This window comes from Hippocampus comes, unplaced genomic scaffold, assembly GCF_001891065.2.
Source record: "Hippocampus comes isolate QL1 unplaced genomic scaffold, H_comes_QL1_v1.1 scaffold177, whole genome shotgun sequence".
Taxonomy (NCBI): Eukaryota; Metazoa; Chordata; class Actinopteri; order Syngnathiformes; family Syngnathidae; genus Hippocampus; species Hippocampus comes.
The window spans coordinates 528,215-543,611 of NW_017806158.1; the positions used below are offsets into that span (position 1 = coordinate 528,215).

At 39.4% G+C, this 15,397-nt stretch overlaps 1 protein-coding gene across 1 annotated transcript; it reads right to left on the reverse strand.

Moving 5' to 3' along the window:
• Positions 1-1,973: 1,973 nt before the first annotated feature.
• mogat2 (monoacylglycerol O-acyltransferase 2) lies at positions 1,974-13,608 on the reverse strand. The gene is made up of 7 exons (XM_019895327.1): positions 13,486-13,608; positions 13,234-13,366; positions 12,243-12,421; positions 5,999-6,203; positions 4,688-4,862; positions 4,249-4,448; positions 1,974-2,629 (listed from the first exon to the last, which is right to left on the reverse strand). Exons 1-7 carry the CDS (start codon positions 13,498-13,500, stop codon positions 2,475-2,477), a joined length of 1,062 nt encoding a protein of 353 aa, XP_019750886.1. The 5' UTR covers positions 13,501-13,608; the 3' UTR covers positions 1,974-2,474.
• Between the last annotated feature and the right edge of the window lie 1,789 nt (positions 13,609-15,397).

Below are 15,397 nucleotides of genomic sequence, written 5' to 3' on the forward strand. Positions count from 1 at the left end.
TGTTTGTTGAAATAATGCAACGCATTCAAATCCTATGTCTGCCTTCTCGACTCTTTCAGCAAAGGATTGCAAAGCAGCAGCGTGACCTCCTCCACGGGATTTCATCACACTGGATATAAGGTGTGTGGTGAAATCCAATTTCCATTGGCTGAATAAACTCTTTTGCCCTTTGTATCTTATGCACGTGCAGTTCATCCTAAAATTTGGACTCCAGCATGCCCAAGAACCCAGACAGCTTTTAGACATCGTCACACAGTCCTTGACTTGAAACTGGCGGTTAGGCAATGACTCCCATCCATCAAGCAAAACGTTCTTGCAATTATACTGGACATTTCATTTGCATTTCAAAAATGCGTTTGTCAATTTGACCCACTGAAAACTTTTGAAATACTCATTTTTCTTACAATTTGGTCAATCGTGTGTTGCTTGTGCCATCGTAGGAACCCAGACATATCCGCTGGGGAAAATTAACCCTTTCATGCACCCTGTAACCTGATAACATGATAAGCGGTCCACTGTAGTAACCGCTGTCCCTGAAAGGGTTAAGGACTTTTTAAAGGTATAACTGCACAATCTAATAAGATCCAATTCTTGGACTGTAAAAAAAAAAAAAAAAATCTTCATTGACAAAAATAATATTCCTATTTTTACTGATAATCTCTGGGAGTGTTACTTTATTTAGCTATATAATGAAAATAAATTTATATACATAACATTTGTGTGGTCTTGGTAAAAGCAACATTAAGGATTGAGTACTTGTGGTTGATCACACCGAACGGTGCCAGTGTACCTAATAACATGTCCGGAGAATCGTTCTACTGTCTCACCATGTATTTATGTCGATGCATGGAGTTTTGCCCATATGTTTTCTTTTGTTTCCAGGAGAAATCAAAGATAAGCACGGCGGTGCTGTTTTGCCCTTTGCTCTCTTTCTTCAAAAATAAGTCTATAATGCTGTTACTCTGACCTCAAACCGACTCACTCAAGCGGAGGCTAAACACTTATCAGTTTTGTACAGTGTCATAGCGAACGGTGGCTCTGTTCAGATCAAATGCTAACACACCCGTTATATGTTATTCCATGGTAAGGAGTGTCTTCGAAAAAAACCCTGATGATTTACAACAAATTTCATCATATTATTTCATCACCTGCAAATAACTAATTCTGTCAGTTTTATACCAACAAATTGCAGTCTGGTTTAAGATGAATCCACTTTATTGCCTCCGCGCTCAGTTTTTGTTCTTTATGATCCTCCTAAGCAGGGGTATCAAACTCATTTTTTAGTCGCGGGCCACTTTGGAGTTACGTCTTCCCTCAGAGGGCCGCTCCGAAAGTGAAACCGAATAAATGTGTCTCGGGGTATTATTACTTGTACACAACAAATGGATGGATGACTAGTTTTGAAATCATTCAAGTCAACCATTTGTTTGTTGTTTCTCAATGATTGTTGAAACAAGTGGAATGAGGCTAACAAAATTTCAACCTTATTTAATACACGTGACAATTTAACATTTCTGTGATCATGATTTGCTTTCACGGGCCACATAAAGTGATGTGGCGGGCCGCATCTGGCCCCCGCGGCTTGACTTTGACACCAGTGCTCCAAAGTGTCACATACTTTAAAAAAATTTTGCAACAGTGTGCTTGGCCAAACACACGCACACACACACTGTACGGATTGTGTTGAAAGAATCAGGGCATCGTCCAGTCAGACAGACATTCAGTTTGGAAATATCCAGCCCAAGCCAACATCTCATAAAAGAGCATTTGCCAAAGTTCACAGGCAGTCTTATCATTTGGGGACCTGGTCCAACACCAGAATCGTTGCTTTGTAGGCACTACAGTAATTAAATAATAACCAGGACACATATATTTGGTTGAATGATGCCTCACTAACCTCGTTGTCATTGTGTTCTGATAAGATTTGTGGAGCTGGTCTAAAAAGTGTAATGGAAATCATGAATAAAATCAGGCAGTTTTGATTTGGAGATGTTTTACAATTTTCAACAATTTAAAAAAAAATTGTTTGTCAAATTATTAAGATATTTTTAAGTATCACAAATAAATCAGGGATCAGCAGTTAACAAAACGGCAGTGATCGTTGTAGAAAAATGCAAATCTGTTTCTGTTTAAGAAACTTCTTTCATGACACTGTCTTTAATGATGGCTAGGACCAAATACCAAATACCGAGACAGTTGCTTTAACTGAGAGAGAGGAAACCTAAACTTGTGTAACAATGCAGATATTTGTGTCATTTTACAAAAAGAACCTCATACAAAAAAAGTCTTGATGTAATGTCATTGTTGAAACTTATATCTTCTACACATAGAGCAGGGCACCTATAGTTGCATAGACAAAATCATTTTATTTACCCTTCAGTACCATGCCGGAATAAATTTGGGGTTATAGAGCCAATCAAATGCTTTTTTTCTCAACTTTGCAAAATAAATAGCAACGTAAAATTTGTCCCTGTTCAGACAAAGTTCAGATGTGTGTCTTTATCCACGCCGTAGTTGGTCTTGTGCTGCTCAAAGAGTTGGCTGAGCTCGTCCATGTACAACTGGTGAAGGGCATCGAGCTCCTCCATCGTTGGCTTCTCGTTTCTCTTCACTCTGATGGGCCGCCCGACTGCACACAAGTAACAAATTGCAACTGTTTAAATGAAAGTGATGTGCGCCTCACACTGAACACTCAATTGCTTCGATGTAAACCCAAGCGCAGTGGCCTGTTCTAAAAACAGCTGACCAATGACACGACACTATATTGTCTGAGATTTGATATGATAGTTTGAAAATGTCAACACTAGCACAGATGCAGCCCTTTCATGCAACAATAATGATAACCTGTAACCTGATAACATAATCAGCTATCCACTGTGGTAACCGCTGTCCCTGAAAGGGTAAAAGAAAAAAAGGGTTGCATACCATATTTCTGATTCCTAATTATCATAAAGAATGGCTTTATGTAAATGAATATCACATATTGTAACCAGGAACATGTAAAAGTAATTTGAGCAAGTTTGTTCATTCAGAACTGTGTATCAAACTGCCCTCCGCATTCATCAGTACCCAAGAAATAGCTCTCCGTTCCAAAAATGATGTTGACCCCTGCCCCTCAGTCTAGAGCTGGGTCACCAACGTGGTGCCCGTTGGGCACCAGGAAGCTCCCAAGGACCACATAAAGTAGCAGGCCGGTTCAAAATATAGCTCACCAGTGATTTCCTTGGATGGTTGTCATTTGAAAATGTTAAACACTTGTGATGTATAGAAATAAAATGTTAACATATGGTTGAACCTTGTGTCAAAGTACCTAGTTTATCATGTTTTCACAGCTACAATGTTTACATTTCAAAGTCCTGAGTTCAATCAACACCTTATAATGTAAACTTGATAAAACGACCGGATTTTTACAGTAAAATAGTGAAAAGGTCTGTGTTCCAACGAACCATTGGAAGCTAACTGCCGCCGCGACCTTGCTTATGAAAGAAATCGCACAATGCGAAATTCCCTTCCGTTGCTTAGCAACGCGACTGATCGCCTCGTACATTGTTGTGCTTCCGGAGGCACTGCACACATAGTCTGAAAACATGTCTGGTAAACGGAAGCAAATCTCGCTCTCTGTGGAGGCTGAAATTGTCTCTCGCTTTCAAAAGGGAGTCTCCCCGATGAAGCTCAACCGAGGCTTCAAATTGGCAAAGTCGACCATTTCAACAGTCATACGTAATGTCAACAAAATCATGGAAGAGTTCGAGGCCAAGAGATTGAAAGACGATCGTAAACGGCTTCAGGGTGTGGCACATCCTAAATTGTCGGTGGCTGGCTGTTGCCCATTTGCAGACGGAATTTTTTCAGAGATGAAGTAGGAACGCTACAGTTCTTTGTTTCATGTCTTATAAAAATCATATTTTCATATACACATATTTGTAATTGACATATTTACACTGTGTTACATGTTCACGTTTTTACATCTATAAATGTTAAACATCATAGTTGGCGGCCATTTTATTGGAAACGGTTATGACGATCTCCCGTTATAACGTGCAAATTCGTTATGTCCCTCTGCCAACATCAGGTTGGGAAATACATGAGACTGTAGGTCAGGATATCGCCAGCCAAGTTGGCTGGGCCAATGTTCAAAGCTCATCCAGTGACCTATTGTTGGCCCGCGTCACGCACTGCGGGCGCTGTTGGCATTGGTGCCCACAGTTTATAGGTCAAATCAGTCAAAGTCTAGCTTTGTCCACTCACCAATGGTATGGATGGGTTTTCTGTATGGCATGAGTCCAAAGGAGTATTGGAAAATCCCACGAGCATGGAAGAGTGGCAGGGAGATACCCATGATTCTTTGCAGCTGTTCCTGTACACTTCGAAGCCAGGTTCCTTTTGAGTTCCCCACTTGATCAAACACCTCATTCTCACCAAAAGAGAAGACTGGAACAAGGTGAGCTCTGAAGAAAAAAAATACATAAAAACGTTTCACGACGAGTTAATATTATTAATCACTTGAGATCTTTACTGCTTAGTCACAATCGATCTCAAATCATATGACAAGCTGTCCCAGGAAACATTGTGACTTGAATAAGCCTCTCTTTCACAAGTTTACACTCAAGCCACAAAAGGCATGAAATGAATAGACTGATACAATCATGTCAGTCAGCCACAGAAGCTCGGAAAATCAGGCACTTACCCGTGTTCCATTGCCATTTTAATAAAACCTTTCTTCTTAGCCAAGAGTACATTGTACGTTCCGGGGTGGGCATCGAGGGCCTCTGGAGCTCCACCAACAGCGATTACAACAGCATTTCCACCACCCCTCTGCCGCAGTGGATAACTGGCACTCTCTTTATCAGATGGAATCAGACCTGCAGCATGGCAATAAGGGTAACTACGCAATCTGTGGCAATGAAGGAAAGTATTACTTAAATGTAGCGGAACATCTAATAGCCCAGAGGTTGTACACGCAAGCATCGACTGATTCTTATTGGACACGTTTTGCAACTTTATAAGCATCAAGTATGACGTCAAAATGAAAGCTTATGAAACATTGGCATACCGCAAAAAAAAAAAAAAAATACAACCTTCGCAGGGCTCGTGACAATTGAGTTCAGTGAAAATGAAGTGATTAGGTCAGTGCATTTGATGATCTCTTTTTGGGGATTTCTTGTGACACTCATTCCAAAGAAGGAGCAGCGCTACAAGGCCGACATCATTTCAAACAAGCAAAATCAATCCCTTGTATCCATCTCAGCGGGCGGCCATTTTGCCACTTCCTGTCGTCCTGTAAATGACACCACAGTTGCTCAGGGCTCACGTAACGACCAATCACGGCTCAGCTTGTGAATGATGCATGACCAACCTCTGAAAACAGGTGTGACGTGATTAGTCGTTACCTTGTGCACCGAGCAACTGTGATTTCATTTTTTGTCGCCAGAAAGTGGCAAAATGGCCGCTTTCTGAGATGGATTAAGAATGGCTAGATTTTTGCTTCTTAATTTATACCGCACACACGAAATATTAATCAGAATGGTGAGTTTCGACCGGACGGGGGCGGGCGCATGGAACATATGACTGTAAATATTTTTATTGACTTGACTTCCCTTTTAACATTCAGCTGCATGGTATTTCTAATTTTCTTGCCACACATTTTCCCGAAATGGAGCCTGTCACACAAGGCATTTATCTCAGTCTGAACAATACATGCACTATGTCAAAGGCGTACATAGCGACCAAACGAAGAAGACTGTAGCGCAACTGGACTATTCTGTTTGTCATCAAAGACGTGACGCTTCTCAACAGAGTAGGCTTCAGCCATTCATGCAAAAGGCTGACATGGCCTCGATGCCGCCTGCTCCGGAAGCTAAATCTCAGGCTGGTAAATGGTCAGTATCGTGGTATTCAAGTTTGTTTGGGGGGGCGGGATTTGAGTCTAAGGATGAGTTCAAGACACACAATATTGGTATGTATGCATCCCCAGTAGAATTGAAATAGTGCAGCAAACCTGCACACATTATGTAGTCTCTGAAGAATGGGGCTCGAAACCAAAGGGGCAGCATGAGCAGGTAGCTGGTGAGGCCTGGAAATAATTGCTTGAAGCCTGTGGAATGGGTGCAGAAATTGGTAAAGGCTCCTGCCACCAGGACTCCATGGGGGTGAAAGCCCAGTATGTAGTTGTGTCGAGGGTCCAGGTCAGCTGTCTTCAGCAACTGGGGAAAAATGAAAACAGAGACATATTTTTGAACTGTTCGACTTTTTTTTTCATGTGGAATATTGTACGACAGTGCTGAAGGAGTTATTCCTGAAATTGGCTGTGTTGAGCTTCTCCTTGTTTTATCAGCCCTTTTTGCTCTTTGAACTCTTCCATGCTGCAATCAACAATATCCGACTACCTTTCCATTATATATACAGTACATACAGTATATACGTGCAGTGATTGTTGTAGATATTGCGATGTATTGAACAGCATCATATTCATTTTGAATTTTGTAAAACTCTGCACTTTCCCCGAATCATACATGCCTTATTTTATTAATGCTATTTCATGTTTTTAAAAAAACAAGTCAATAGAAACTATTATAAAATGTTGTTTTTTTGTCACTCCATTTACAATTGGTTTAGTAACAATACCTGCCAGTGTCAGTCAAACTGGTGATATTTTCATCACAGTTTGTTAGTTAGTTATCATTTTTGTGAAAAAGAGTCAATAACAACCCTAATAAAATAAATAAATAAATAGCGGCTACCTGATCGACAGATCGACGTTATTGGACTCTCGTGGTCAGTGGGGTGTTTTAACAAATCATCAAGAACTGTTGTCATATTATAAAAAGGCAATACAGACTATACTTTTTTTTTTTTTTGGACTTAAGATAGGATGAGATAAGAAAACATTTATTTGTCCCACAACGGAGAAATTCCCTTGTCGGAATTCTTCCTTGTACCGAGCGTCATTTCAATTATCTGCATAAAGCAGTTTTGTGACCGATTTTATTCTTATGCAAGATCTTAATGTTGTGAGTGTGACACACGAAATGTATTTTATGCATTGAAGTAGGAAATCTTTATTTTACAAACACGTACTTTGGACAGGACATTGAATGAATTCTGCAAAACAGGTAGTGTTTTCTCTCATGATCAACACAGTAAGATGTGAGATATCTAATCTAAGGAGTGTTTACATGTTTCACTGAGCCCAGCAGAAGAGATAGAGCTGGCACTGCAGGTCACTATCAGATCTGTCCTCGTGTACTTTGTTTTGCAGCACCTTTGTGGAAAAACAATCAGCTCCACTCACTGACTTGCTGAGATTCGTACAGTAATTCAAGGTTAAGGTGCTCATCGGGTCGGATTTGATTGGGAGCCAAGATATCATCTCAAATCTTCATGTGATGCGTTTTTTTTTTTTTTTCAAATGCGAAGGGGAGGTTTATTTGATACCTTTTTTTATTCTCAATTCATTCTAATGCTAAACGACACTTCCACTTTTTTTTCAATGATTTTTCTCGTCGAGAGATTTCAGAGATGGTGTGTTGGTTTAGTTCCACATTGTTTGTGTTGTGCGGCATTAGCAGCTGGCCTCAAACTGGGTTAATCATTGGTTTGAGTTCCAGTTACAGATCCTGATGTTGTTTGTAATCAAAAGATCTCTCTAACATTTGTCATTTAGACTTTTTCAACTTGTCGTCTCAATAAAATCGTTGATGAATCAGTTAAAGGTCATGAAAATTATTGACATTTAGTAATTTGATGATGAATCAATCTAAAGTAATAAAGTATAAAAAAAAAGTATCTGTATCGGCGATATTGGCCCTGTATTTAAGTGGTATCAGATTGATGCAAAAATATGCAGTATCGCATGTACTCATTTTAAGATTCTTTTATTTGTCTTTAATCTTGAAATAGTCTCACCCCAGCGTACTTCTCTGAGTTTCTCCACCTCTCTTTATCTGCCCCGTGCCTCAGGTCAGCGGGCTAGACGCTACTGGAGGTACCGAGAACTAAACGAAGGTTCAAAGGGGATTCAGCTCTTTGAATTGGTTTCGCGTTAAACGTATAGGCAAGCCCCTTCCAGGGTTAAAACTCAACTCATATTTTTAGTCTTTGGCCAACAACTCGGCATTATATTCATGTTTTACTCTGTTGACTGTTTTGTAGCTATTTATTCTTATATGGCTGATTTCTACTTTCTGTACAGCACTTTATATTCAGCTGCAGTTGTTTTTAAAGTGCTCTGTAAGTAAAGTTGTGTTCATTTGGCCTGAGTTATGTATCCTGCCTAAGATGACCAAATCCTTCACGGCCTTTCCTTTCAACTGTTTGACTTCGTGCCATTTCGCACATGACACTGGACAAGCAGATGTCATACAGCATCTACAGATATAGGAAGTACATCCACTACATAACTAAAAACACAAGTAACGAAGGCGCAGTTAATGAGAGGGAATTTTCGAACAGCTCTCGGGGACAATCTCTTCTTTTCTTCTCTCAAAAGAAGGCTTCAGTGATCATGCATCAGCTGGTTTCGTCAAAACCTGATCACGGTATCATTAGAAACAGCGGTTAAAAGACACCAATGAAATGAATTGAAAAGAACACTCCTTCTCTTTTCCACATGGAGTCAGATGATACTGGAAATAACACATGGATAATGCAACGTGGGAGAACTGAGCTTTCAAGGCTGGAAATTTTGAACTTCATTAATAAACTTCAGAATTGCGATTGGCACGTTATTTTAATTTTACACTGTACAAAGTGTCCCAGAAATGTTCCAGAAGTTGGTGCCACAAATGATATGCTTCAAATCCAAACTAAAAACGACATGTGACATCTCCAAAGAGAACTTTCAGCATTTGCTTGATTCAGTGCACGAGAGGATGCAAGAATTGTGGCAGGACAATATCAAACATTTAAATGTAAATGTAAATGACAATTTAAAATGTAAAACCAGGTGGGAGTATGATACAGCCATGCAGTCATCCAAATCAAACAAAGAGGAATACTACTTCTTTTACCACTACTGCTACTATAAATGACTCAGTAGGAATCTACATTAGTCATTTTTCATTGAGGATAAAGAATATATACATTTGAGTATTGTTAAATTACCTGTCTTCAAGTTTTGCTCCACTATTTGTGTTGAAATATTCATTGCTTCTAAAACTGCAAGAATTGATGCTAACCATTGGCATGACAAGGGCATGTCAAAAAGAAAAGAAAAAAGAAAAGAAAAGGGGGAGTTCTTCTCACATGTGGAAAACCACATATGTTGAAGTCAAGAAAAAAACATTTTTTTATCATCTCATCTAAAATGGATCAACTGAATAAACTAACTAGAAGATAAGAAAATGATTTACTGATTCATGTTTACAGGTTTTTCATATTTGTAATTGGCAATTAATTGTTAAGGTAGGAAGGGGTCCAAAAAATTACATTGAAGATTAAAATGATTTACTGATTCATGTTTACAGGTTTTTCATATTTGTAATTGGCAATTAATTGTTAAGGTAGGAAGGGGTCCAAAAAATTACAAATTCAATTAGACAGTTTAAAATGAAATGTAGGTTTAAACCCATTGTTTGATGATGGGAAAAATGCAACGACAAAAAATCACTTTAAAGGTGTCACTTTTAAAACTTGTACAGTACTAAAGTATAAATTGTATGTATTTATTATTTATTTATGTAAAACAACAACCTTTTTAAATTGTACCTTTACAAACTTTTCCCTCATAAAATTAAAACTGCCATTGTTGTAACAAAATAATGGATACGATTTTTTTTCTTTTTTTTTCGATTGCCTTTTTCATATGCGGGAGATACCATACAGCAACATGCTATAAGACCAATAAAAACTATTTGATTTGGTTTGCAGAATGACCTGTATGTTCTCCGCAAACCTGTCACAAACTGTGCTTTCAGTGTCGAAAGCCCAATTTCAAACATAACATCAAGTGTAGCATCAAGTATTGGCTCAAAAGCTGTCATCCACAAAAAAAATATAAATATACAGCATGCATTACTAGTTCTTGACCACAAGAGGGACACAACAGGCTAAACGAGGAAGCGAACCTTACAGAATTGCAAGGCCCGAGCTTGTTTTCGGTTCCGGGCCAGATGATTATCTTTCCTTGCAATTGGTTCAGGGCTAATCATACAAAGATAAATAAAACGAGAACTGTTGAACTATGTCATTCCGTCAGACCCAATTGTCTCATTCAGAAAGATGAAAGCGTTTGAGCAATGCTTCTGAACACCAAATGTTCACAAAGATAATGGGAGAAATATTGAAACACACCAAATTGAAATCTGCCTTTTTCACTTCATGCAGGCATAGGTGAAGGGCGAGAGGCGCAGATCGATGGCATACTTCCTCTAGCGAGTGAAATTCGAGCTCGGTGACAGTTGGGTATAAAATGAGTGGAGAGCGGCCAGGACAGCATTATGCAAGACAGACAGCAGTGTAGTAACGCTGCAGCACTTGGATGGTCTCCTTATTTTTTTTTTTTTATTTACAATTCAAAACTAGTGTCTCATAATACCTTTGTATTATTGATCTTTAATATTTTGTTGGGTTTTTTTTGGAGTATTTGAAGAGAACTCAGTCATGTATAATTGTCTACAATTACTGTAATAGTATCTGATTGGTCTTATTTGGCATTTGGAATGAACGCAGCTTCTCTCTCGAAGCTTTAAGATGTGGCCGTTATGCATAATTGTTTGCCTCGTGACCGCCTGGGCCTTTTTCATGCGGTAAAGAAATGGACACAAAACCTTCTGTCCAAACCCGACAATTGTGTCCCTCATTTACAAAGTTAGCTTTCATCAAGCAGGAGCCTCTAAATGAATATTTTTACGCTTGCTGTAATATTTTCTTTCATCAAAAAGGACATGGACCAAGACCCTGTCAAACATTTGAAGTTTGTTCTGCTTGCAAATGTCATTCCAAAAGATGCCTTGAAAACAGAAGTTAGCTCAAAATCAAGGATAATCTTTGTTTCAACGCAAAAGCTGAAGTTCATCAAATCAATATTGTGACGACGTTCTGGTTATCACAATATTGTTTGACAAGTCGGGAAAGTTTATTTCATTTTCAAAAAGTTAAAACCAAGAATTATAATACCTTATAAGAGCATGAAAACTTGATTTACCTTATTAAACTAACGCCCATCTCTGCATTCCTGCTACTCATAGTTAAAAGTCCAACGAACTTATTGACTTTTGTACAACTTGCCATTTAAATAGAACTTTTAAAACAGGCTTTCACTTGTTGTACTTTTCTACCTCGGGTAGTCAAAACTCTTAAACACTGTTTACTCATTTACCAACTGACGACGCAGCATCAGGAGCAACTCGGGGTTCAGTATCTTGGTCAAGGAAAGTTCAACATGATCACAACAGCACGAGATCTAACCCACAACCTTCAGGTTGAGAAACAACCACTTTGCCACTGAACCACGTGTTTCACCTTTGATAGGCTGGTTTGATAAAATGCATTCGCACACCCTCTCTTCAGAAATAGCATTTATTCCAAGCACATCGCTATACAGGGCGGCCTGGTCGTTGACTGGTTTGCATGTCGGCCTCACAGTGCAGAGGTGCAGGGTTGTATTCCAGTTCCGTCTTTCCTGTGTAGAGTTTGCATGTTGTCCCCATGCCTGCGTGGGTTTTCTCCGGGTACTCCACTTTCCTCCCACATTCCATAAACATGCATGGCAGGTTAATGGAACACTCTAAATTGTCCATAGGTGTGATTGTGAGCAGAAATGCTTGTTCGTCTGTGTATGCCTTGCAATTGTCTGGCAATCAGTTCAAGGTGTACCCCGCCCACTGCCCGAAGACAGCTGGGTTCCACCACGCCCCTCGACCTTTGTGAGGATAAGCGGATAAGTGTCTTTCCATCCTCTGATTGTTTTTGTCAGAGCAAGCCAAGTTCGACGAGCCAAAGTGATCCACAAGTCATTAATATACTTAAAAATCTAAATCTCCGGCGAGTATTATATATTTATTATATATTGATAAATACTGATTCTCTGATGTATTTGAAACACATACACAGTCTACAGGAATAAAGGGGACGTCACTTGCTAGCAAGGACATAGTTAAGGACACTTCTTGATGGGAGATCAGATTAGATAAATCCAAAGTAATTTGCTCGGAAATGCTGAGGGTAAAGCTTACCCAAAATATCGATCCGGAAGATTGTTTGAATACGTGTCTTATCATCAACAGCAGCATTCTACATCTCACCTTGATGGGGAAGTAATCCCGCATGTAGTCCCAGACTTTGATTCCGCACAAGCAGGACATCCTACGCCCTCCGCGTGCGGGAGTGTCATAGTCAAAGAACCACCAGATGGAGTAGAGCACGCTGATCAACCAGTAACGCGTAAACAGCAGGTAGATGAACAGGAAGATGCACGTGGGTGCTGGGGAGACAAAGATATGTATATTACATGTTTAAAGCCCGTTGGAGGTCCATACTGTCAACAAATTATACTGAATTGATCCTCCTTTTCCCCCGAATGGGAATAATGGAGGGCAAATGGCTAGCGCAGCATAAGTAGGCCATCAGAAGTGGCCTGAGGAGAAAGAGGCATGATTGCACAATGTGACGCTGCAGTTACAACCATTTGCCGTATCTCATTGCGTCATGTTAATCTCACACTCGCGATAAGGGAAAATCACCACAAATTCCTCAACGCTTCCTCAATTCCATGGCACCAAGATGCCACAAGATGGTGGCAAAGTAATTTTTTCATTGCTTTGGCCAGACCAACAAAACAGCAAATAGTTGAGTTTTTTGGGGTACTTTTTTTTTTTTTAACAGTGAAAAGCGGGGGACAATTTCCCCCAAAATAATCTGCACATAGTTGAATTCACAAATACTGAACCATGAATATGCAAGGTGCTGTTTGGCTCCCTCTCTTGGACACAAAGTTGCAAAATTGCCTTGATACTTTGTTGGAAGAGACTTAGCACAAGTGAGAAACTTCCACTCACACTACATAGCTGCAAAACACATTTGATGAAGCCTTTGAACCGAAACAGTGTCATCTAAAAAAATTTGCCTTTTCAGGCACAGTGGTTACTACAGTGGACATCTTATCATGTTATCAGATTACAGGTTGTCATGAAAGGGTTAACAGTAGAAGACTAGTATTAGTATATTAAATTCAGGTCATGCCAGTCACTGGACTCAACAATGCGCATAGCCAGAAATGTGATAAATTACACTTACCCAAGGCAAGGAAAGAGAAAACCCATTGCAGCACGGCGACGGTCTGTAGTCTCCTGTGGAGGGGCACGCCGACTGGGGCAAAATCAATCTTCATATTGCTCGAAGGAAAGACAGGCAACTTGCAGAACCGCAGCTGGTGGGAAGGAAAAGAAGGCAATGATGAAGGTCCAAAGTCTGCCCTTGCTTTCATCACCTCCTGATTGACTGTCTTATCTCAGACACTCAGTGTAGGATTTGATAAATCGCACTTACCATATCACACCACATCTGGTCTTTGACCCAGAAAGTCACGAAACAAGACAGAACATTCAAAAGTGAGCGTATATTAGCACTGAGCAATAAGATTCTCCTGCTTTGGCTCTTTTTGTATACTCTCACTGTGGCAAAGGGCAGGCTTCATCAGACTGAAAATGTCCGTCTCTGTCAAGGCAGCACCATCTGGCTGAGAAAAGAGAAAACTGCATCTCAAGATGAGCAAAGATGATAATTGCACATAAGTAGTTTCAAACGCTTTAGAACTGTTTTCAAACAAAGAAAAGTGGGAAATGCTATGTTATATGGCCATCCTAGGTGACGGAAAAATCGCCAATAATGTAAAAAAAAATGAAGTGGGGCCTTGGAAAGTGAAATCAAAATACTACTCTGATTTTGTATCTGTGTCATTATTTGCTGGCATTTTGCATACGATCGCTTTTCACCATTTATACATATTTACCATTTGCATTTACATATTTAGTGCACACACGCACATATCAGTTACCATTGAAAAACAAGGCAACAAAATGTTTAGCAAACTTCCTCTTTTTTTAATGTATTGATTCAATTGACAATAAGGAAAAATAAACATTTTGTGTCTTTTTCTGTATGACCTCTCATTCTACCGCAAGCACATAAACAAATACATAAATAAGAAAAAAAAAGACAACATGAAGAGAAGCAACATTGACTGTGTAAATAAAACAAAGAAGAAAATTAGGTTTGGTTACAGGAGTAAATATGGGCCTTTTTAGTTGAAGTCAAAGCTATGCTGTATGAATGCAGGGAACCACCACCTTTGCCATCTTGTGGAAGAGAAATAGCTTACTTCTGCCTACAACAATACATCGCTGGCATATAGGTAGATGAATAAATATACTTTTTTTTTGTAAATAGATAAGACATTTCCAACCAGTTACAGTTCCATGTGCCATGGCACAGTGATTGAAAATGATACTGGTTAATTAATGTGGACATGAAGACAGTAAATCTCTGCTCATATTTGCATTTTTACGATCAGTTGTGTGCATATATACCTTCGAAGACATAAAAACTACTTATTGCCAACCTGCTTGTGTTTTTGCCTAAAAATGTTATGGTCTCAACATATGCTATGAATTTATTTACACATACAATTGCATACAAGCACACTCTATATACGGAATAAACGTAATATCCAGAGATGTAAGTAATTATTTCGTCATTGCGAGTTTCATAAATATTGATTATCCCCCCGCTCATCAGTTTGAAGGGTACGTTCTAAAGGCACCTTGCGTTAATCAAGTTTCTGGAGTTGTCAGTTTTTAACCGGAAATAGTTTTATGATTAAAAACAAAGTTCATTTGCCCGACGCGAATTGGGAGTTATGCTGTACAGTTATTTAAATTCAAATAGCTAAAGGCATGAACATATTTGATAAAAATAAAATGGATCTCATAAGGTTCGTGTTTCTCCCCATTTCGGTCTTAAAATATTAACAATTTCAGATGGTACAACCGGAAATCAGCTTTAAATGTTTAACTTGATCTCATTATTCCGGTTTGTGTCTCCCGATTCTGAGCGGGTGAGGGCGGGGCCGTTTTTCCCTTGCAGTGTGGCGTGGAGTGATGTAGCACAGAGGATACGGACACAGACGACATCCGAGCAGAAAACTCTCATTACGATAGATTTTTAAAGGTGAAAGGATTGGCAATGCATGCGTGCACTTTAGAAGTGCGATGGATTTGCGTTTATTTTAATCAAACCTGAACAACATTGGACTCAACTCGGATACGGACTCGCCTCCATCGTAAACAGCATCCTGTAAAAAAAAAAAAAATTCGGACCATTTTGATTCTTTATCGTCTACTGTTTTCTCAAGGAACCTCAGCATGGCGTGGCCTTGCATCAGCAGGGCGTGCTGCATGGC